Raw genomic sequence first — 20,580 nt, forward strand, 5'->3', positions numbered from 1 at the left:
CCTCCAGGAACTCACGGGCTAGTGGAGGGAACAAACAAAACAGGCAGGCAGCTAGAGACAGTTCCCGAGTGATCAGAACCAGGAAGGAAATGCAGAGGGGACAGGGATGGTCACTGGAGACCACCTTAAATAAGGTGGCCGGTTATGATCTCCCTGGGGAGGTTGTTTTTGAGCTGAATGAAGAGAAATACCCAGTAAGGTGAACAACTTGGGTGAGAGCATTCTAGGCAGAAGGAACAGTAAGCACGTGGGCCTCCTGACACACAGGGGCTTGGTGTGTGGAGGGATAGCATGATCCTGCCTCCTCTTCCTGAAGGGAGACCTACATCTGGGGCTCTTCCTGCAACCCCCTCCATGGGAACCTAGGTAATGTAGACAGGTACCCCCAACTGCAGCTCTGCCCGCCGCCTTCACACAGGTCGCCGTATCCCCATGCACACCACTCGTCTCATTATTGACTTACCATTTTTCTTCAAGTTGACTCTGTAAAACAAAAAAAGTTTATTTAAAAAGGAAACTGTATTACTTCCACAAATGGAAAACTAGTGCCACTTGCCAAAGAAAGGAGGTCTTCATAAAAATACATGCAAAAATATTAAAATTAAAAACCCATACTTAAACTCACCCCTTGGCCTACCTGAGCTGCAGGTACCAGCACTTTCCTTTTTATTCTACTAAGTGACTCACTCCAGACTACCTTTCTTTTTTGTTAAACTAGTTTTATTGGGGTGACATTGGTTAATAAGGTCATAGACGTTTTAGGTGTACATTTCTATGATACATGATCTGTATATTGCATTGTGTGCCAGACCATCTTATTGCCAAAGTCTCACAAACAAGAACCACTGCTGGTAATCTGGTGCATTTTCTTCCAGTCTTTCCACGTACATGTATTTTTCCAGAGTTGAAGTTACCTTGCACATACCATTCTAAATGCTTTTAAAACTTAAATCCTGAACATTTCCCTATAATTTAAAATGCCAGTATAATTTATTTTTAAAAATAGTTTGTTAAATGATACAAAATGCTATGCAGTGAAAAGCAATTCTTCAGCCCTCTGCAGACTCCTGTCCGTTGACAGAGGCAATTGCTTCCAGGAGCTTTCTGACTCCTTTCCTGAATTCCCCCAGTAGGTTTCTGTTAGCTGTCTGTCACCCTTGGGGTTCTGCAGTAGGACTTGGTTTGCAAACATTGGGTCTCCTCATACCCTGGATCCGTGTCTCTGTCCCATAAATACAGGGTCAGCCTCTGTGCTGCTTGGGAATAAGCTGAGGTGGTTTCACCTACATCAGTGGTTCTCAGTGTGTGGGGGGGGGTCAGTATTTTTGCCCCCCAAGGGATATTTAGTAATGTCTGGAGACATTTTTGGTTGTCACAACTGAGAAGTGCTATTGGCATCTAGTGGGTGGAGGCCAGGGATGCTGCTAAGCATCCTACAATGCACAGAACAACCCCTACAACGAAGAATCATCCAGCTCCAACTGGCAATATTACCAAGGTTGAGAAACCTGATCTGGATGGACATGCGACCCACAAGATTGGATTCCCAGGCCACCATTTACAGCTTCAGTGCCCGTAATTCAGTGCCCTGAAGTCTCTGAGAAGATGATGGGCCCGGCTGGAACAGGAAGCTCTGAGACCAGACCAGGGAGCTCAGCACCTAACACTGGCAATAGGGAGGAGCGAGGAGGGAGCTGAGCTGCTTCATGCAGGAGATGGAACTCACTCGGCAGGCTGAGGTCAATAAGCATGACTGTGACTGATGGAGGCCATCTCTGGTTAATCTTGCAGCTGCTCATTGTGATTAACCATGACTGCAGGGCCCCGTCTAGTCTGTAGCCACTAAGAGATGAATTTTGACTGAGACAGATTGGCGTGTCCAGTGTCACTGAGGAAATGTGACAGACATGCTAAAGAGCAGCAGCACAGGGACAAGAACAGCCAATCAGACCTTGGTTTGCATCCTTGCTCTGCCACTCTCTTGCTGTGTATCCTCTCTGAGCCTCAGTTTTCTCCTCTATAGGTTGGGGATGCTAATACCTACTTACTAGGGTAATGTAAGGTTTAGAAATCATACGAATGGCCTGTCCTATGGATTTTGGACTTACCTAGCCAGCTGTCACAGTCACATAAGTCAGTTCCTTGCAATCAATCTCTTAATGTATATCTCCTATTAATTCTGCTTCCATGGTTGGACCCTGACTAGCACAACCACCCAGCACAATGCTAGGCCCCCAAATAGAAGCCATTTATTAATAACCAAATTGCTGCTCCTAATTAAATGCATAATATGTGTACTGAGCTGAACCGTCGCACCTGGCTTTGTGCTAGGGTCCAGGGAAAGGCAGAGAACAAGACAAGCAGGTTCCCTCCCTCAGGGGCTGGTTTCGGCCTCACAGGTACCAGCCTAGGCCTGTGCTGCGGGGGGACACGGGGCGCTTGTGGCTGCAGAAGCCGAGGCGGCGGCTACTGCTACTGAGACGGGCTCTCTCTGGGCTGGGAGCTGGGCTTCTGAGGCTCTCTCTTGGGCCTGAGTGTGGCTGGAAGCTAGGACTGGGTGACAATGGGCCGGCTGGACACTGTCACTCAGGTAGAGCCTGGCCCACGGGGCCACACCGAGCATCTGACAGCGGCTACTGAGCGGCAGCGACCTTGGCCCCAGCCTCGGTAACCACGACTGATTGAGACCAACGGGCCATGGCTGGTAGATGCGTTTCTGGAACGGGATATAAAATGCACAGTTTGACAAAAGTCGTTACCCACAGTTCAGAATGTAAAACGAGAAACTTAAAAGGAAAATGTTTCATGGGGCGGAACCTGCAGGCGCGGACCTGGAGACCTGCCGGGCCGCTTTCGCCGCAGCTCCCGTCCGGCGCCGCGTCGGGAGACTTCCGGTGCGCTTCCGCGGCGCCGGGGCGGGGAGGAGGCCGAGCCGGTGAGTGCGGCCCGGTGGCCTGCTTGAGCCCCTCTGCTTTCCTAGTCTGTTCGGCGGGGCCACCCTCTCCCCGGCCCGGGGCCGCGGGTGCCCTGAGCCGGGGCGCCTCGCTGGGGCCCGCGGGCCGGTGGCGGGGCCCTGGCGTCGCTAAAGGCCTTCGTCCCCGAGAAGCCGGCCCCGGCCTCCCGGGGTACGCGGGGTGACGCCGCCGTCGTCCTGACTTTAGAACTGGGTAGGGGGGCGAGACCTCGGCGGCGCCGGGCCTGGCTCTGTTCGACTCTCGGTAACTTCTCTGGCAAGGTCTTTCCCCGAAAGGAGCCTTTGTTTCTCACCTACAGAATGGATATCATGCTTTTATTAAATACATGTTTTTCAAGTATCTGGTATATGCTAGAGGTATAAAAAGACTGCAAGCTCGCGGCGGTGACAGCCCTCGGTTAAACACAGGCTAAATTGCAGACTTGGTCAGTGCAGTGGAAAGGCCCAGGGCTGGTGGGTCACTGGAGACCTGACCTGGGAAGCTTCACGGAGGAGACTGTTGAGCTGAGATCAGAAAAATGATTTGTTTGACCAAGAGGAGAGGGAGGAGTTTTTTGTCCAGGGGAGCCTCCCGGTTGAGAGCCTGTAAGAGGCCAGTGTGGCTGGAGCAGAGCCTGTGTGGGGAGCATGGTATGAAACAAGCTGGAGGAGTTGCCAGGGGCCAGACCGCACATGCCTTGTAGGTCATGGTGAGAATTTTGATTTTCCGAGAGCCAGGTGGGAAACCGCTCAGAGGGTATTAAGTGTGGGTGCCGACATGCTTAGATTGGCGTTTTGAAAAGGTCACTCCAGCTGTGGGTGGAGAATGGATTGGAGGGGCAAGCACTCTGGGTGGGTGACATGGTAGTTTGGATTAAAGAGGTGGTGAAGAGAAGTGGATGGATGTGACTTTCTGCATTCCAGGGCATCTTCTCTGTGTCAGGCCACATGCCAACTGCTGAAGATATGGTGAATAGAATTACAAGCAGATGGGATTCGATGGAAAGGGATGTCATTCATTACCAAGGAGGAGCACACAGATGCCACAAGGGAAAGTGGCTAAATGATGAGCAGTTATTCTAAATGCAGTAGCTGTGCATTTAGCAAAATATTTATAAAGCACCTTCTGAATCCAGGGTTGGGAATTGGAAGATATATATAAATTATTTAGAACCGTGGCGTTCAGACTTTATTTTATGACAAATACATTTTATGTTGCATCAAAGCTTCAGAAAACAATTATTATCTTGACCACTCAACGTACTCTAATATTTTTATTCTGTTCTTTTCATTTAAAAAAATTAATACTGGCTGAGACTCCAAATTGTTTCTTAACCCATTATGAGTTGTGACTTGCTTGAAGTTTGGAAAAAATGCTGATTTCAAGTGAAGGTCATTTGGAGTGTTTTTGGGTTTAGACAGTAAAATATGCCCTTAACATTTTAGGAAAAGGGTTGGTCTTCCTTTCCTCACTGTTTTATTTGTGTAAAATAGAAAGAGTAAAAAGAACTAAGCAGACAACTGGTTCTTCTGTTTGTGAAATTTTAGGGTCTTGTTCGTATGTCTGGTTAGATTGGAAGTGCCTAGAGGGCAGTGACTGTCTAACTCTGTGGATGTTTTATTGAGTGCCTGGTAAAGATGCTGGCACAGTGCAGGCATCCACTGATCATTTGTTGAATTGAATAGGTAGGTGTCTTGGGACTAGAAGGTTAGATAATTGCTTGGTTTAAATGAATTCATATTGGAACCATTCTTATAAAAACCACAGAGGCAGTGTCTATGTGCCTATAGAAGTTTTACAGGATGCCCCCATGTAGGTAAAATAAGTGTTCTAATCTCTTTCTCTTCTAAATACTGACCCTAGGCCAGCCATGCCACCTGAATCCATTCTGGGTGTGTGGTCCAGAGTTGCCACTGACTGTGGGCTCTTTGGGAAGTTGTTTCACTCCTTGGACTCGAGATTTTTATGTGTAAAATGAGAAGGGGAGGCTTGTGGTTGAAAAGCTCCGCACTTCCCAAATCTGTTGTGAATTTTAGATGCTGAGCACCTGCTTTCCACCTCTGTCCATTTCTGGGCTTCCCTGAGGATTATGCAAAACTGGGTGTGCGTGATTCAGTCATGCTTCTCAATTCTTTTGAGACTCTCTAGCAATAAGTTTTAGGTAGAGCTGTGGTTTAGAGTGGACCATTCAGGCTTTCTCCACTTCACTCTCCATTGTGAGAGAGAGATCCGAGAATAGATCTTGAATGGACAGCGGGAAGAACACTGGGAAGAACACTGGCCTGCAGGGCAGGGTACCCAGGTTCTAATTTGTGTGACTTTGTATGCTCTTGTGTGACCTTGAACATGTCACTCCAGCTGTGAAGTGAATATTCTTGTTCATTAAAACACAAAAACCCTCTTCTCACTGAATCTTATTACTTTTCTCATTTGTACATGGGTGCAGGGTTATGGTGAGGAGTAAGAGACATAATTATATCAGGGGTTTAATTCAATATCTGGCATGTAGAGAATACTCAGCAAATGAGGCATTCTCTCCCAAGTTCTGACCAACTCTCACTGCTTTCTTTTTCAGCTGTTCTGAAAGATAAGAAGGATTCTCCTTTTGGTCACCCACCACTGGTCCCATGGCTGCCATGCAGATGGATCCTGAGCTTGCCAAGAGCCTCTTCTTTGAAGGGGCCACTGTAGTCATCCTGAATATGCCCAAGGGGACAGAGTTTGGCATTGACTACAACTCCTGGGAGGTGGGGCCCAAGTTTCGGGGTGTGAAGATGATTCCACCAGGCATCCACTTCCTCCATTACAGCTCTGTGGACAAGGCCAATCCCAGGGATGTGGGCCCTCGTATGGGCTTCTTCCTCAGCCTGCAGCAGCGGGAGCTGATGGTCCTGCGCTGGAACTCGGTCCAGGAAGAGGTAGACCTTTCCCCAGCCCCAGAGGCTGAGGTGGAGGCCATGAGAGCCAACCTCCAGGAGCTAGACCAGTTCCTGGGACCTTACCCATATCCCATGCTCAAGAAGTGGATCTCTCTCACCAACTTCATCAGCAAGGCCACAATGGAGAGGCTGCAGCCTGAGAGCCGGCAGATCTGTGCCTTCTCGGAGGTGCTGCCTGTGCTCTCCCTGAAGCACACCAAGGACCGGGTGGAGCAGAATCTACCCCGCTGTGGCACTGAATGCAAGAGCTACCAGGAAGGCCTGGCCCGGCTGCCTGAGATGAAGCCCAAAGCAGGGACAGAGATCCGCTTCTCAGAGCTGCCCACACAGATGTTCCCGGCAGGTGCCACACCAGCAGAGATAACCAGACACAGCATGGACCTAAGCTATGCCCTCGAGACTGTGCTCAGCAAGCAGTTCCCCAGCAGCCCCCAGGATGTGCTCGGTGAGGAGGAACAAAGCTCTTTGGAAGTGGGCCAAGTGAGGGGTATTAGATTAGGGGGTACATCTTCGGTTGTCTAGTCTAGTGGTTCCTAAACCTGGCTAGGAGGCAGTCATACCTGTGCACTCATTAAAGATACAGATGTCCAGGCCTTAGCTTGGAGATTGATTCGAGGGATCTGAAGTGGGGCCCCAGCGATTTATATCTGTGTGTCTAATAAACGAGTACCCTCGGTGAACCTGGTGCAGATAGCCCTGTGTTTGGGAACCACTGACACGGCCCAGCCCCTCATTTTACAGATTGAGGTCCATAGAGGGAAAGTATTTGGCTAAGTGGTCAAAATGAGGCCAGAGCCCAGGGCTCCTGGTTCCCAGGCCTCCCACTTACCTCCTCAATTTGCTCCTGGTTCTCTAAAGGCGTTGGGTCTCCCTCCTGGCTTAGACCAGGACAGTGACTTTTAAAAAAATTATTATATCCTTAATTTCCCTCCTTATTACAAAAATATATCCATCATAGGAAAAAACACACAGTAAAATTCACACAACCTAGAAATAACCATTTTTTACATTTGGTGTATTTACTTTCCATCTTTTACATATATATACACACCTATAGGTATAGATATTTTATTTTAGTCTTTATATTAATTTGTATTTCCTTTTAGTCTTTTTAGTTCAATTATATGTTTGTATGTATATGTGATTCTTTTTACAAAAAACCAGAATTATGGTATATTATTGTGTAATCTACTTTAGTATAAACATTTTTCCATGTCACTGAAACAGTCACTCCTCTTTAGTGGCTGCTCAAGTTCCACAGTTATTGGACTAGCCCATTGCTGAGGGACCTTTAAGATGTTCCTATTTTCCGTATTATACGTGTTGTCTAGTGAACATCCTTGTGTGTATTTCTGCGTATGTTTAGGGTTGAAATTGTTGGATTAGAGCATGCTTGTTGCCAGAAGGTTGTGCATCCTCACCAGCTGTTGGGAGGCTGTGGTTTGTCGCCTTGGACATGGCATTTTAGCCAGGGCCTCTTCCATCTGGATGGTTGGAGAATGACATCTTATTTCAGTTTACAGTTGATCCTGACAACACAAGTTTGATGCATGGGTCACTTATTTGCAGATTCCCCCCCCCCCCCAATAAGTATCTGTACTGTTTTTGATCCTCAGTTGGGAGCCCCCGGATACAGAGGGCCTACTGCTTGCGTTGATCTATGTTTTATATGGGGGATTTGAGCATTCATGGATTTTGGTATGGGAATGGGTGTTCTGACACCAATCCTCTGTGGATGTTGAGGGGCAGCTAAGTTTTTGAGGAGTCAAAAGTTATATGCAGATTTTTGACTGCACAGGATGTTGGTTCCTCAACGCACATGTTGTTTAAGGGCCAACTGTATTTTTCTTCAGTTACTACTGACAGCAAACATTCATCACATCTTTAACAGCTATTTATATATTTTTTACAAGTTGTCTAAGTATTTGATTATTTTTCTATTGGAAGATCAGTGAGAAATTTTAATATAGGGCCTTTTAAGTCATTGGCTCAGCTGATAAAACGGGGCATTTTAATGAGTGTATCTTAATGCATTACACAGTATTTTCATTTAATAAGTAACACTTGAAATTCTGGCTTAAAAATGAACAGAAGTCCTGTTTTCGACCTCTAAAATATTTCAGTTCTTCAAAGTAATCTTGTGAAAAGGTCTGTTGCAGGGATAACTTTGTATCTTCATGACAGTTCTTTGAAATTATTTCTGATCTCATAATATAATTTTAGACTAGGCCAGAAATGCATGAAATTTAAATAAATGCCCTAAATTCAGGGAACAAGCTCATGTTTTCACTAACCAGGAAAAGCCACTGAAGAAGCATATCGTTAACCTCTATCACACAAAGAAAACTTGACTATACATATTTTGAAAATACTGATCAAATATCCTATATATCTAGACCAGGTAGCTAGCTGGTCACACGTGTTGAGTGCACCTGTTGTTTTTATGGCCCACATATAGGTGCACAGAAGCCCTCCTTAAATTTGAAGCAGGACAGATCATCTCTGATCAGCAACAGTGTATCTTGGTAACCAGAGACCCAGTTGCTTGCCCAAGGACAATGACATCTGGATCATCTGGTCTCTTTGTTTGAGACAGGCATCTGATGGAAATGTGGGAATAACTAATATTTCTTGAGTGCTACTTTGTGCCATACATTATTTTAAATGCTTTACATATATTGATTCATCTAATTCTCACTATAGCCTTTAAATAAGGAAATTGAAGTATATAAAAAGATTAAGTACTGTAACTTGCCCAGGGTCACACAGCTAAATGGTAGAGCTGAGATTTGAACATGGGCAGTTTGGCTCCAGAGCCCATGCTTTTTGCCACCAACCTGCTCATAGAGATTAAGTCACAGAGCCCTGTGATGAAACAATCAAAAGTAATCTGGCTGGTAGGCTAACCCTGGAACAGCTCCCCCAAATTTTCCTGTTCCGGAGGCTCTGGAAGTATTCCCACCCAAAAGGAAAGCTGTTGTATCTTTTCTTTGTTCACATCCCCAAGCATTAGATGTGTGACCTTGGGCAAGTCCCTTGACCTCATCTATAAAATTAGGCAAATACCACCTTCCCATGACTACCGTGTGGATTTGGCTGAGGAGTACATGGTGTGATACAGCATTTCCCTGAACCTGAAGCAGATCATCTGCATCAGAATTAGAGCTACAAATACTGAGGCCCCATCCTCTATCCTTAGCCAGGATCTCTGCAGGTGAGGCTTGGGCAGCTTTATTTTTAGCAGGCTCTCCTAGTAATTCTGACAGGCAGCCAGGTTTGGGATCCACTTGGCATAATATCCATGGGCACATTTTGTAAACTCTTTAAATTCCAGGAAAATACTAGGTATACCTCTTCTCTTGCCATCTGATTTTACAGAAATTCAAATTTATAGTGGTTAAGCAAGCATTTATTGAGGACTGGTGTGTTACAAGACCCCATGCTAGGCTCTGCAGGAGTGACGGAGAAAGACCACTTCTTGCTGAGGTCCTGTGGAATTGACAGCCTTATAGAGCCAGCTGGTACCCTTCTCCCTCGGGATCATTTATCCTCTCTGTGCTTTCAGGTGAACTTCAGTTTGCCTTTGTATGCTTCCTGCTCGGGAATGTGTATGAGGCATTCGAGCACTGGAAGCAGCTCCTGAACCTCCTGTGCCGCTCAGAGGAAGCCATGGTGAAGCACCACGCTCTCTATGTCAACCTCATCTCCATCCTGTACCACCAGCTTGGTGAGATCCCAGCCGACTTCTTTGTGGACATTGTTTCCCAGAACAACTTCCTCACCAGCACCTTACAGGTGAGCAGTCTTTTGCACCCTCAGAAGGGTTACCTTTTGTTGCTTACTGTTCTTTCATGACCCAAAGTTTACTTAATTTTAGTTTCCTAATCTTGGGCTGTTCCCTGGTTCTCTCTCTTCTACTCGATTGTAAGCAACTTGGTGCCAGAGACCCTCTCTCAGTACCACCCTCTCCCCACTTGCTCCCAGAGTGCCTGGCACTAGAGTACTTGGGGTCTGAATCATCTCCATTCCTTTGAGTTATTCAGCTCGGAACAGTTTTTCTTTCTCCCTGTAGCCACAGCTGCAACCCAGTAGGACAGCGTTGAGAGGCTTGTTAGTCCCAGGGAAACATCTGCAGCTCCTTAGATCTCATTTCAGCATTAAAGTAACTTCGATTTCCTGTGTCAAACAAAATGTGCCAGTTTCTGCAGAGATTCTCTGACAGAAAAAGTGAAATTTGCTTTTAACTTGGCAATTAAATTTTCGTTATGAGTCGTAATTAGGGAAGGAACTTCAAACAACATACAATCTTCATCCTGTGCTACTTCCTCCCTTTGCACACAGATCAGCTTCCTTTATGTTCTTGGGACAGTATCTGTCACTCACAGTTCGTAACTTTCTCAAGTGTAGAAGAGGCAGAAACTGCAAGCTGTCAGTTTCCATATTTTCTGTTCCATGAGCTGCTTTCTTCTCTCTGTGTGTGAGACCCCCACGGGACCTGTTCCTTACAAGGTGGCTCTTCACTGACCTCCCATTCCATGTGGGGTAAGGGACAGAACGAACATTCGTTAAGTGCCTGTTGAGTATCAGACACCGTGTTTATCATACTACATGGTTTCCTTATTTAATCTCTCTGGAGTGCTGTAAGGCAGGGAGGATTATTCTATTTCACAAATGAGAACACAGACTCAGAAAGGTTAAGTCATTTATGTAAGGTCACACAGCTGGTAAGTGGCAGAGCCAGGATTTGTACCCAGGCCTGAGTCTTGGTTTAGGGCCTGTGCTTATGCCCCTGCATACTGAAAATACAGCGTAGGCCTTCCCAAAAGGATTCTTGATTGGTGGTAGTGGAGGCACCATCATGCCTGTTTCTCAGAGGTGCATAACACTTTTCTAAAGCCAGAATACTGTTGGAAGAGGTCATGTGAGCAGGCAGCTGACTTTAAGCTCTGGCAGCTGGAGGACTTGTGCAGACCATGGGGTCAGTCAGACTGATGGCTGGAACCTGGTGTACCCCACTTCTGAAGAGCTGTAAAACGGCCCTTCATTGGTTTTTAATGTAGCAGAAACTAAACCCTTTCACCCTCCCACCGCAGGGAAGATCCCCTTCAGAGCTGCTGGGGTGTGGGTTGCAGAGGAGGTAGGAGGCGTTGGCCCACTAATTTGCCCTGGCCGTGCCCGGGCCGACAGGGTTATGTACAGCCTTCACGATGTGCGTTAATACCGTCGCACAAAGGGGGCCGCACTGTTGCTGGCTGTTCTGACCATTGTCAGCGTAACCAACAGCTGAGCTCTGATTGCTGAGGCTTTGTTGCTGGCAGTGATTTACAAAGCAGAAAGGGCTCAGCCGGATTGCTAGATGTCCAGGTGGGGTGTACAAAGCTGATGGGTACAAGAATTCTGTCTTTGGGTTTTTCACCAAGAAAATTTGATGTCGTTGTTTGGAAAAATCCAAAACATGTGTCTTTAAAATAATAAATCAACACATGCTTGTGAGCATCCTTTCTTTAAATACAACATTCTCCTGAAAGTGTTGTGGATTAGCCAGGGTTCCTGCCCTCAGGAGATTGGTTCATTGATTCAGCAGGTATTTCCTGAGCACCTGCTGTATACAAGGCCTTGTTCTAAAGACTAGAAATATAGCTGTGAGCAAGACAGACAGAGTCCCTGACTTTCAGCTTATATTTTGGTGGGAAAGTAAATAAATGAATTAACCAAATAACTCCAGAAAGAGTGTTTTAGAAGGCAGTCCTGCCCGGTACCATTTCCCTAACCAGGCCTTTTGGTCTCATCTAGGCTGCATCATTTTGTCAGCTTCCATGCCTGCCCTTGTCAGTCCATCTGTCTCCCACTCTGCCCCCTGAGTTGCTGCTCTAAATGTATGTCTGACCCTAATACTCTAGCTTCTCATTGCCTGGAAAGTTAAAAGCCCAAACATGGGTCCCAAGGCCCATTCTCTCTGACTCCTATCTTGTTCTCTAGCTTCTCCTTACTCTCCATTTTCCTCTGTCAACTCCAGTGACAGTGATCTCCTTGCAAGTTCCCAGACATGCCATTCTGTTTCATGCCTTCTTTTAAAAAAAAAATTGCAGTAAAAGAACACATAACATGAGGCCTACCCTCTTAACAAATCTTTAAGTGTGTAGAACATATTGTTAACTATAAGCACAGCAGATCTCTAGAGCTTTTCACCTGGCATGACTGATGAAAATATAGGTATAAAGTTTCATGCCTTCTTAACTGAGCCTGACTTTCCCTCTGCCTGGTATGTACTTGTTTATCCTAGAGATGCCCTCAAAGCATCCCACTCTTGAAGCCACACCCGATCTCTCTCCTTTCCATACTATTAGTCTACTTTGTACTTGTCACTATTATATTGCTCAGGCTGTGCTTGCTGAAATTTACATATTGTAAATGCTGCCTGGCTGCCCCACTGAGCCATGAACTTTCACCCAAAGCCTGTTTTGGTTCACCTGGTTATTTTGAGCACCTAGCAAGGCCTAGCACTTACCTCACTCTGTGTTACTGGCTGTTTTTCTATGAATAAAGTGTATAATTCCTGTGGCAATGTAAATAGATGACCCTAATATGGTAGATATAAACAGTGAAGTTTGATCAAAGGGCATTAGGGGCACCAAAGAGAGATTGGCTCATTCAGACTGGGATTGAGATTTGAGGGGACAGAGGATCAGGAACGGCTTTTTGCAAAGGGGTGGATGATGGCATTTGACCATGAGCTTGAAGGATGACTGAGATTTCAACAGGCACAGACAGTATAGAGGATATTACAAAACTTTCTTTTTTCTTTTATTTTTAATATATCTTTATTGATTTCAGAGAGAGGAAAGGAGAGGGAGAGAGAGAGACAGAAACATCAATGATGAGAGTCATTGATCAAGCCCACAACCGGACATGTGCCCTGACCAGGAATCGAACCCTGATCTCCTGGATCCCAGGTCGATGCTCGACCGCTGAGCCACGCCCGACTGGGCTACAAAACTTTCTTAATGGAGAGTTACATTGATGCCATCTTGGCAGTGAGAATCCAGTCCCTCCACACAGAGGCAGTCACTCACTCACTCACTCACTCACTCACTCACTCACTCAGGGTGTTTATGACTGAATGAATCAGCCTATAACAGCCTTCCTCAGCCAGCCCCTGCTTTCCCCCCAGGTAGTCAAGTAAGTGGAACTGGCTTTCTTCCTTAGGAGCTAAATGGCTACTACCCGTGGAGAGGGGATGGTGTTTGTGTGTGTGAGCGCTTACAGGCAGCCACATTAGCTTGTATAAAACCAGCCACGCAACGGCCTCTGCCGGTAGAGGCCCTTTTGAATAGATGCCACTGGTTTTTACAAATCCCATGGATTTAGCTTGAATAAAAATTATTTGTTTTACAAAAATAGGTACAGGTTTTTCTTTTATTTAAAGCTACTTGAGTCACCACAATTTGTTTAAAACCATTGAAAGGATAATCTGAATTTAATAGTATGTTAGAAAGTGAGTTATGTACAAAATAAGAATTCTTATTGCTGATTACATAACATTTAGGCATATAGTTATGTAGCCTGTTTTTTTAAAAATACTTATAGTCACTATACTTTCCAGCTTCATTTCTTGTGACTATTCTAAATGCCAGTATCCATCTTTGACTCTTGAGGAAACACACTAGCTCTGACAGTGATGTCTGTAGTATTTTTATCATCATACAAGCTATGCTAAATTGCACCTACCAACTTCTACACCTCTTGCCATCAGCTGTCTATTACTTTTGTATACTTACTGTGCATTATCTCATTTAGCCCTCAAAACAATGCTCAAAATTAAGGCTATAATCCCATTTTACACATGAGGAAATAGGATCAGAAGGGTCACATAATTTTGCCCAAGGTCACCAGAGCTAGCAGATGGCAAGGCTGAGCATTGCTCCTGAAGCCTGTGGTGAGCTCTCATATATTAGAGCCCCAGGCAGAACATCCCAGATTCTTTAAACCAACCTCAGAATCATTCCTGCTGCTTCTCACTTTCCTGCAATCATTGTGAAGTGGCAGTCTTGCTTTTAACATCACTTTCTTCTTCTGCAAGTAGAAATAAAATGTTCTACCTCTGGCTCGCTTTAGTCTAAGTTGAATAACCATTTGGGAATTGAAAAAATTAGGAAATTTCTTCTTTTTGCCTAGCCAAAAAGTAGGATAAGACAGTGACTCAGCTACCTACCTTGATATTTTAAATTTTTCAGGTGACCTGACTGAACTCTATTTAACTTGGGCTTAAAAGAAGGCTTTTGCATTTCTGACTGAAGTAATTTATGCCTTTATAATACACAGACGTAGTGATAAAAGTAGTAATACCTTTTTTATATTTAGAGAAAAATATCCAATGGGTATGTTTTTAGTTTTAAATAAATGCAGTTGTTTGTAAAATATTACTATCCTATTTCAAAGTATTTTTTAAACACCAAGGATTAATCTTCCTATATTAAGATGATAATTTCTCAGCGATGCTAAAAAGTGTTCACTTGATTTTACTTTGATAAATAAAATAACCAGATCATTACAAAGTTTCCTGAAGAAGGCATTAATCTAAAAATAAGAGAATCAAAGTAAATTATTGCTTGAAAACTAGGTGTTGTCTAAACATCTCCTTTTCTGAATTGTGAGTTTTTAAAGTACCAAGTTTGTAAACTGTAGGGGCAAAGGTAAAAGTAGATCCCTGAATGCCAGGGGTGAGGATGAGGAGGTTTGGGGGCAGCACAGGGAGTGTGCTAGAGATGAACTGTTCGGTATCCTGGTGGTGATGGTATGTGGCCCTTCAGACTCACAGATCTGGAAAAGGAAAACTAAGTACATATCTGTCTTGATTATATCATATTGTGCTTGCACGGGTGTATGCATTTGTTAAAACAAATTGAACACTTAAAATGGGTGAATTTAATTGTATGTAAATTATATTGCAGTTAAGTTTATTTTTTACAATTTTTTAAAAAAGTAAACGGGCTGTGCCCTGTATCCTGGAGGCCCGCAGTGGGGACAGTTCCTGAAGCACCAGGTCTCTAGGCCCTTGGCTCCCCACAGGGCATTGCTAAAAGTATGAGGGATGTGTTAAGTCTGTGTCAACACTGAAAGAAGGTCTTGGTAGGGGAAAGGATTGAGATTTCCTTCCTTGGACTGGATCTTGCTCAACATTTATCACGGTTCTCATCTGTACAGTAGGAACAATAATTTCCTGTCCTCCTACCTCCCAGGTTTGTAGTAAAGATTAGATTGATAATTTCTTTAAAAAGGGCAAAACACTTTTCAAATCAGAGGCCTTATTTTTCACACTGAAGGCTTCTGTTTACCTGCTTCTGGTTGATTTTACTACCAGGCAGTGTCTGAGAGATGGGTGGGAAGGATGAGTGATGAGTGTGGGCCCAGCCTGTTCTAGCCTCTCACTGCTGGCCACTGCCAAGTACAGGGCAGTCCCATCTCATCCTTTCAGTGACTGTCCTAGGGCCCTAACTCTATGCCAGGCGATAATGCTGTATGGGACACACAGATAATTTGGACTCTTTCCCTACTCGTAGGGAGCACAGGTCACCATGATGCAAGCACAGTGTGAGAAATGCCCAAATGGCAGCTCATGCACAGTGTTGGGGGACAGGTGGAGCAGTTTATTTCAGCCTGGGCTTTTATAAGAGGCGTGTCTCAAGGAGGTGGCTTGTGAGCTGGTGGCATGCAGGGGCCTGGTCAATAAGCCACCTCCTCCCCAGGATGAGTCCCTTATTCTGTCCAGCACTGTCACATAATTATTGAGCAGTTATTTGGTACCAGGCACTGTACAAAAGTGAACCAGAAATGGATATATGTCACACTCCATGCCAGGAGTAGGATGCAGGTGTGAAAAAGTCACTGCTTTGGGGTTGCTCCTTGTCTCTTGGGAGAGCTCAACTGTAAATGGACTGTTACGTGTTTGAGATTGAGGCTGTCATAGAGGTTACTGGGGGTGCTGGGGGAGCATGGAGGAGCACCTGTTCCGTCCTTGGTCTGGGAAGACATCCTAAAGGAGGTGATGTGTGAGCTGAGCCTGAGTTTCTGGTAGAAGTAAGCCAGGTGAAGGAGGGGAAAACGGGAGGGAGGGTGTTATGAGAAGAAAAGCATGTGTGTGCAGAGGCACAGAAGAAGCTGTAGAGTATGTTTGGACCACTGTTCAGGGCAGTTGGAGAGGAAGGGCTGTGTAGAGAATAGTATAATTTACCAAGTAAGGAGGGAAGCGGGAAGAGGCTTTTGATTATTCAGCTAGCAGGTTCCCTAGGACCTCTGGTGACAGGCTCATGGGTGTGCAGGGCCTCCGGAGCAAATGCTGTTTGAAACAGGCTTCTTTGCTTCCCATACCAGGCCTCTCCCCAGAGTTCAGCCGGGCTCCATACTCAGTGCTCCATGACAAGCTCCGTTAGCTGCCTACAGACGGGCCTCCGGCTTCCCACTGCCCTCTTGCCACCAAGCTCACACAGCCCCTCTAATGAGTTATTGACCTGGTACTTTGTTGTGGCTCTGCTTCCCGCTCCTCCATTTAGTCAATTCCTGAATTAATGAAACCAAATTCTGTAAACCTCCCTTTTGCTTCCACCGTCCCCCCCCACCCCCCGTCACTTCTGTCCCTGCTACCACTCCAACAAAATGGCTCCAGACAAAGACTCCTGAAAATGAGCCTTGTTCCTCCTGCTTACAGACAGATAGTGGAGAAGCAAGTGGAAGGGAATCAGCTGCAGAGTATACCTGTTACCTTTGTCAGGGCAAGGCCCCTGGAGCCCAGAGTCTTTTCATGGTGGCCTGTGGGCCAGCTGGGGCACGAGGGTGATGTGGGCCAGAGATCTTCCACCCTCATGCTCCTGTGTCTGTAGGGGGGTCCTGCGGGGAGCTGGTGGGTAGTCTGGGGAAAAGTACTTCTTCCTTTCTGGGTAGCTTTGATTCAGTCATTTTGTTCCTCTCAGCCTCCATTTCTAACAAATAGGCATTCTAATGTGTCTTCCCATGGCGTTTTGAGGATCCATTGGGATATTCTTTCAAACTTCTTTGAAAAGAGTAAAATAGTATGAGGAGTAATAGGTTTGCTGCTATTCTTAGAAGGGGTTGGGGTCTAGGACAATCTGGAATGGAGTTTCAGATGTAGAGAAAATTACTGTTCTGCCCCCTGCCCATGTTTATATTAGATGAAACTGAATTAAAAAGAACATCAAAACAGGAAATTACTATCCAGAATATATATAAATAATTCCGGTCACTCAGCAATAACAACAACAAAAAACTCACCCTGATTAAAAAGGGGCAAAGGGGTTGAATAGACATTTCTCCGAAGAATATATACAAATATCCAAATTAATACATGTAAAGATGTTCAGCATCACTAATCATTAGAGAAATGCAGACGAAAACCACAATGAGATGCCACTTCACACCCATTAGGATGGCTACTATCCAAAAAAAGCCAGAACATAACAGATGTTGGCAAGGATGTGGAGCTATTGCAAGCCATGTTCGTTGCTGATGGGAATGTAAAATGGCATAGCCACTGTGAAAGACGGTATAGTGATCCCTCAAAACATTAAAAAGAATTTTCTTATGATCCAGGAACTTCACTTCTGGGTATGTACCCAAAAGAATTGAAAGCAGGGACTCTTAAGAGATATTTTTACACCCATGTTCATAGCAGTATTATTTATAATAGCCAAAAGGGAGAAACAACCCAAATGGCCATTGACAAATGAATGGAAAACAAAATGTGGATAGACATACAATGGAGAATCATTCAGCCTCAAGACGGAAATTCTGACATAGGCTTCAACATGAATGAACCTTGAGGACATTATGCTAAGTAAAATAAGCCAGTCACAAAAGGCTAAGGACTGTATGATTCCACTTATGTAAGGTACCTAGAATATTTAGATTCCTGGAAATAGAAAGTAGAATGGTGGCTACCAGGGGCTGGGGAGGGGGAAATGGGGAATTATTATTTAATTGGCTCAGAGTTTCATTTTGGAAAGATGGAAAAAGTTCAAGAGATGGATGGTGGTGTTGGTTGCATAACAATGTGAATATACTTAATGCTACTGAACTGTACCCTTAAAAGTGGTTCAAATTGTAAATATTTTGTTACGTATATTTAACACAGTTTTTTAAATGATAATGTAAAAAAAATTGGTTAAAATGGTAGCTTTGTATTATGTATATGTTACCATAATTTAAAAAAAATAACATCAAAGACAGTTTTTAAGGGGAACAGAGACTTCTACCTGGCAGCATGTGGCACATTTAGTTTAGAGCAGCAGTTCAACCTCATTGGCTTAGGGCCTGCCACTTTATGGGACCCAGGGACTTATAAGCCCCCCAAGCCCTTTTACTGCCAGCTGGTGTAGCTACTACCTCTTCCTCTGAGTTACTGCCCAGGTGCCCAACAGATCTCCTCAGGGGTCAGGGCCAGAGTGATGGCCCCACTGGCCTTACTCTCAGTGGGGCTTCTCTACCCAAGATAGTAATTTTCCATTCTGGTCCTGCCTCAGCTTCTCAGCTAGGCTTGGACCTCCTTTCTTGGTTTGGGGGGGGCACAGCAGGTGTCCTGGGCCTGTGCCACCAGCAGCTGATCTCCCCGCCCTAGAGAGCTGGGCACCATGAGGAAATTTCCACAGCTTTCTCGGCTCCCTCTGTGTTATCAAGAGTGACTTATCCTCTGTTTTCTGTAGGTTTTCTTTTCCTATGCCCGCAGCATCGCCGTGAATGCAGCCCTGAGGCAGAAAGCTGAAAAGTTCCAAGCTCACTTGACCAAGAAGTTCCGGTGGGACTTTGAAGCGGAGCCTGAGGACTGTGCCCCAGTGGTGGTGGAGCTCCCCGAGGGTGTGGGGACTGGCTAACTGGGAATGCTCTCAGCCAGGGAAGACCCCTCCCACACAGCCGCAGTCCTGACTTCCCCACTCACCCCTGCTACTGGGACTTGCCGGGGCAGCGGCCCCACCTGTTTCTGCAGAGATGGAGCCAAAATTCCCTCCTTCACTACTAAATACATTCCTTCAGCGCCAAAGAGGCTGTGCCATCCTGAAGGCACATTCGTGGGCTCCCCATCCGCCTGGCCTTGGTGCTAACCTGACTGAGTTCCAGATGGACTCTCACAAAAGCTCTTGGGAGAACCTGCCTCAGCAGCAACCTACTTCCTTCTGAATGAGGAGAAATTGAGCCAAAAGCAAGAGAACTGATTGCTTATTCCATGGGATGGTTAGAAAACAAGAAACCCTGGACTGCCAGGGGGTCTGAGATGTCAGTTGGTGACTTTTAAGTTAAACAGGGCAGTAGGGAGATGAGCCAGCATTTCAGCCTGCCTCTCATCAAATGGGACTATATCACAGAAAACTTGGGCATGTGACCGCTTAGGAGCACCAGATTGTGGAGGGCGTAACACAGAAGACAGTTGGCTTGTAACTGACAAGTCATCAGCTTTTGCTTTTCCATCTAAGTTCTTTTCTCCTGTCCAGAGGTCCCAGTGGGTAATCTTCCGAGGATTGTTGTGACCCCTGACCTCGGAGGCCTTGTGAGTGCCACGCCTCTCCCATGTGTTCTGTCCTGAGACCTCAGACCTAGACGTGGGTCTTGGCAACCCTCCTGCATGGCCCCATTCCTCACCAGAGCCACCAGGACTGTTTCTGAGGACCTGGAGGTTCAACAAGAAAAAGGCTCTTGCTCTGGACAGGCTTCAGCCCTGCTGGAGTTCTGTGCCTTTATTCAGAGCTCTGGTGATGACCCGTCAGCCTAGATCTCTCCATTCCTGCTGTGGCGCTGTCAGCCACAAGAGTAATGATGCTCAGGTTTCCTGGGAGTCCTGAGGTCCTGCGCGCAGGCCCCCATCCTGGCTGAAAGCTGTTGTACTATAACCAGAGTCCCAGTGCTGTTTTCCAGGCTGCAGCTCACACCAAGTTTCTAAATGAGAATTCCTGCCTGTTAAGACTTTTGGTTCCACGTTTCCCTGGAGATGTTTTTCCAAGAGCGTAACATACATTAAAGTCTTTGAGTTGAGACTAAATCCCCTTGTGTGAGTCTCTTTTGCAGGTAATCTTCCCAGATCCCAGAGCAGCCAGGCTACTGCCATAGATACACATCTTCTCCTACTAAGCACCAGGACATACCCAACCTCTAGTCTCAGGACAAGGCACACAGCCAGCATCGCCTCCTGTTGACCAGTGGGGCCTCTGAGATGGGCCACCTGACAGGATTGAGGCCCCGTGGTCAGTATCATAACCAGAAGTTTCACCTTGTGTGAATTTGCTGATCTTTTTCTCCCCTAAAACCCCCTCATCAGAAGTACCTGGGGACTTGTTAAAAATGGGGATGCCGAAAGAATGAATTCCTGATGAACTCTGAAAACGTGCTGAGTGAAAGAAGTCAGATGTAAAAGGACACATGTTATGATTCCATTCATTTGAATTGTCCAGAATAGACAAATCCATAGAGACAGATTAGCGGTTGTCAGGGGCTGGGCGATTGGGGACTGGGGAGTGATGCAAATGAGTACGGGTTTCTTTTTGGGGTGATGAAAGATTCTAGAATTAGGGGTGATGGTTGCACAGCCTTATGAATATTCTAAAAACCACTGAAAGTGTGTACACTTTAAAGTGGTAAATTTTATGGTAAATATGGTAAATTTTGTGGTCAATAATTTTTAAAACTAC

General features: G+C 45.5%; 1 protein-coding gene across 3 annotated transcripts; it reads left to right on the forward strand.

Annotated features, from left to right (window-relative positions):
- Window positions 1-2,855: 2,855 nt before the first annotated feature.
- Window positions 2,856-19,933, forward strand: AAR2 (AAR2 splicing factor). 3 transcript variants are annotated; one of them, XM_081150382.1, is made up of 4 exons: window positions 2,856-2,935; window positions 5,530-6,338; window positions 9,459-9,688; window positions 18,607-19,933. In XM_081150382.1, the coding sequence occupies exons 2-4, from the start codon at window positions 5,582-5,584 to the stop codon at window positions 18,772-18,774; spliced, it is 1,155 nt and encodes a 384-aa protein (XP_081006508.1). In that variant the 5' UTR covers window positions 2,856-2,935; window positions 5,530-5,581; the 3' UTR covers window positions 18,775-19,933. The 3 variants fall into 3 exon arrangements, with proteins under 3 accessions (XP_081006508.1, XP_081006510.1, XP_081006509.1); XM_081150384.1 differs by having other exon boundaries at window positions 2,879-2,935; window positions 18,630-19,933; XM_081150383.1 differs by having other exon boundaries at window positions 2,923-3,218.
- The last annotated feature ends 647 nt before the right edge of the window (window positions 19,934-20,580 follow it).

This window comes from Miniopterus schreibersii (assembly GCF_964146895.1).
Source record: "Miniopterus schreibersii genome assembly, chromosome: 10".
Taxonomy (NCBI): domain Eukaryota; kingdom Metazoa; phylum Chordata; class Mammalia; order Chiroptera; family Miniopteridae; genus Miniopterus; species Miniopterus schreibersii.

What these genes read in the sequence shown, in the direction of transcription:
- AAR2 (XM_081150382.1), top strand. Translation starts at nt 5,582, where the DNA reads ATGGCTGCCATGCAGATGGATCCTGAGCTTGCCAAGAGCCTCTTCTTT. An exon ending in CAGCCCCCAGGATGTGCTCG is followed by an intron (nt 6,339 to 9,458) that starts GTGAGGAGGAAC and finishes CTGTGCTTTCAG; the next exon opens with GTGAACTTCAGTTTGCCTTT. An exon ending in TCCTCACCAGCACCTTACAG is followed by an intron (nt 9,689 to 18,606) that starts GTGAGCAGTCTT and finishes TGTTTTCTGTAG; the next exon opens with GTTTTCTTTTCCTATGCCCG.